Here is a 2,944-nt window from a genome sequence, read left to right as displayed (position 1 = left end):
CTTCACCCCCTCGCCAAAGTCGCTGATGAAGCCATTGAAGAGTATCGGTCCAAGGACCGAGCCCTGCGGGACCGCATTGCCCACACCCTTCCAGGTTGATACCGACCCATCCACTACGACTCTCTGGGTGCGACCCTCTAGCCAATTCACCACCCGCCGGACTGTGTAGTCATCCAAGTCACAGCCTCTTAACTTATTTGCCAGTATGGGGTGGGATACCATATTGAAGGCCTTCCTGAAGTCTAAGTATACGACATCCACCCCTACTCCTGCGTCCAGGTGTTTCGTAACCTGGTCATAAAAAGAGACTAGATTAGTCAGGCACAATCTGCCTGCTACGAACCCGTGCTGGTTTCCCCTCAGCATAATTTGTCCTGCCAGGCTCTCGCAAATGTGAGCCTTGCTAATTTTTTCAAAGACTTTGCCAAGGATGGAGGTGAGACTGGCCTCTAGTTGCCCGGGTCCTCCTTCCTCCCCTTCTTGAAAATGGGGACCACACTGGCCCTTTTCCAGTCCTCCGGGACTTAGCCCATGCACCACAAAAACATGTAGCATGTCTCCCCATCGGGGAATCGAACCCCGGTCTCCCGCGTGACAGGCGGGGATACTTACCACTATACTAACGAGGAGTGCCTTAGAGGTTTTTAAGACCTGGCTAGACAGAGCCTTGACTGGGATGATCTAGTTGGGGATAGTCCTGCTTTGAGCAGGGGGTTGGACTAAATGGCCTCCTGAGGTCTTTTTCAACCCTAATTTTCTGATTTGTGTTATGACTGACTTTTTCTCATTCAGTAATTTTTTTTTCTCTTCTGTTCAGAAAATAGTATGTTTTCTGTATGATCTGAAGATGCTATAGTGCTTGAGTACAAGTTGTAGGGAGTTTTGAGAATCTGTAATGGAAGGCTGCATGGAATTATATAAGAGTTTTATTAATAATTTTGGTAGGAGTTAGAGCCATGAGCCTGAAGAGCTTTTCACTATGCAGTAGAGGTAGAAGAAAAGTTAAATGCAAGTAATTTGAGGAATAGCTGATCAAGCTATAGAAGTTGCAGATACTGTAGTGGCACATCAGTCTGAAGCCAAGCTCAGCATACTATACAGGAGTTGTATCTATACAGTAATCCTGATTCCTTGTTCCTTAGACTTGTCTTCCTGCTTTCCAGCTAAAAGCACTGAGGCAGATCCAAACAGTGAAGGCAGTACAAGTTCCTCTGGCAGATCTTTCAGTGGTGTCTGTTCTAGCAACTACTGTTCCATCTCCAGGAGTAGCAACACTCCCTTCTCCTCCTCCTGAGATCTCTTCTGCTGAAATTAATTATCCTCTTAGGCAGCCACAGAAAGCACCAGGTAAGAGAAATCTCACTTGGAAGCAGTCTTTTACAAAATGAATTCACCTTCCAAACTTTAACATGACTTTGGAACCAACTTGGACAGTTGTACATTTTAAGCATAATGTTACTAAATGTATAGATAGCTTTCTTTGGACTTGTTTCCTGCTTTTTTAGAATATTACTATGGGAAGGACCTATTTTGCAAAATATGTTTGATCTCAACATAATTGTATGTGTGTTATAAATTTTTGGGAAAAATGTTATTGTCTTCCAATTTATATTTATAAATTTTATTCTGATGTTTTTATGATGGCAAGGATGGCTTTGTTCATTACTGGAAGGAGACTTACCAAATCCAGATTGAAACTACATTTTACATCACTAATTTTTGTTTAGATTAAAAGGTAATGAGAACAGTTGCAGGGGTTTAGGTTGTAGCTGTGTTGGTCTAAGGACATAGGCAGACAAGGTTCCTTGGGTGAATTTGATATCTTTTATTAGACCGACCCAAATAGTTGGAGAATATTTATTAAGCAAGCTTTCGGGTTCAAAAACCCTTCGTTTTGAACCTGAAAGCTTGCTTAATAAATATTCTCCAACTATTTGGGTTGGTCTAATAAAAGATATCAAATTCACCCAAGGAACCTGTCTGCCTATGGGAACAGTTGGACATTTTAATTGTATGTTTAGAAGACTGGCAATTTTTGTTGCATGTTGTTTTACTGCTGTCTTGCAGAAGCCCAGATAGTGGATGGAGAGGTCCAACAGTGTCTAAACTATACACATCAAGCGGCTGAGCAACAAAGCACCTTCCATTCCCAGATTGCTCAAGGAGAACCTACTGTGTAGCACAGGTAAATAGCCCTCTTCGCTGTATCTTGGACAGATGTTCTTTAGAGAGATGGGTGATGCAGCAAACTTGTTCGGTGGCATCGCGTCGGATCAAGCATCATAAAGTCGAAACTGACGTCGAAGTCGAAACAGAGTGTCAGTTTATAAACGTTGTAAGTGCTGTTCATTGCAACTCAAAACATCTTCAGTCGAGGACTGCCTGATAATAGAAACAGGATATAAGGGCCATTATCAAGTAGCCAACAGGCAGGAGAGATGCAGTAAAAACCTGACAATTGAAGAACAAGCTTGTTCTGGGGATTATCACCTGTGAAGTACAGAGATGAGTAAATCTCAGGTAGAATGAAGCATGAAGTCATTGTCTTTGTTAAATTCTTGGATAACTGGTACCCTATGAATGCAAAATATTATAGTCCTTAATCCAGAGATGTCACCTCATGCCTATGTCTTAATGCCAAACTGAGGTACAGAGAAGTTGAGCAACTTTCTCAAATGACCCAGTAAATCGGGATCAGGTCCTGAGAATAATGTCTATTTCTCTTGACCTAGAGTCCAGGTCTGTAACATTCAGACTGCGTCTGTGTTTTTTCTGGGGAGCCTGCCATCTGTTTTCATTTTTGTTTCAAATGCTTGACTGCAGAATTTACAACCGGCTAGTAACCTCTTCTAAAATTTAGGTTCAGCTTTGGCCACACAATATCCCAGTCAGCAGATGCTGATGAGCAGGCTCGTGAGACTTCTGCAGCAGTGGCTCCATCTCA

General features: G+C 42.5%; 1 protein-coding gene and 1 non-coding gene across 2 annotated transcripts in view; one reads left to right on the top strand and one right to left on the bottom strand.

Annotated features, from left to right (window-relative positions):
* LOC102372523 (E1A-binding protein p400-like) overlaps positions 1-2,944 on the top strand; it is a 38,991-nt gene extending 36,047 nt beyond the window's left edge. Inside the window, 3 exon segments of the mRNA XM_014527500.2 lie at positions 1,143-1,347; positions 2,068-2,185; positions 2,861-2,944. Coding sequence (XP_014382986.2) covers positions 1,143-1,347; positions 2,068-2,180 — 318 coding nt within the window. The 3' untranslated portion in view covers positions 2,181-2,185; positions 2,861-2,944.
* Positions 558-629, bottom strand: TRNAD-GUC. Its single transcript has one exon. It is a non-coding gene; the product is annotated as a tRNA-Asp (tRNA).

This window comes from Alligator sinensis, unplaced genomic scaffold (genome assembly GCF_000455745.1).
Source record: "Alligator sinensis unplaced genomic scaffold, ASM45574v1 scaffold628_1, whole genome shotgun sequence".
NCBI lineage: Eukaryota > Metazoa > Chordata > Crocodylia > Alligatoridae > Alligator > Alligator sinensis.
Note: the sequence above shows the minus strand (reverse complement) of the source record. Positions and strands in the feature narration are given on the sequence as shown.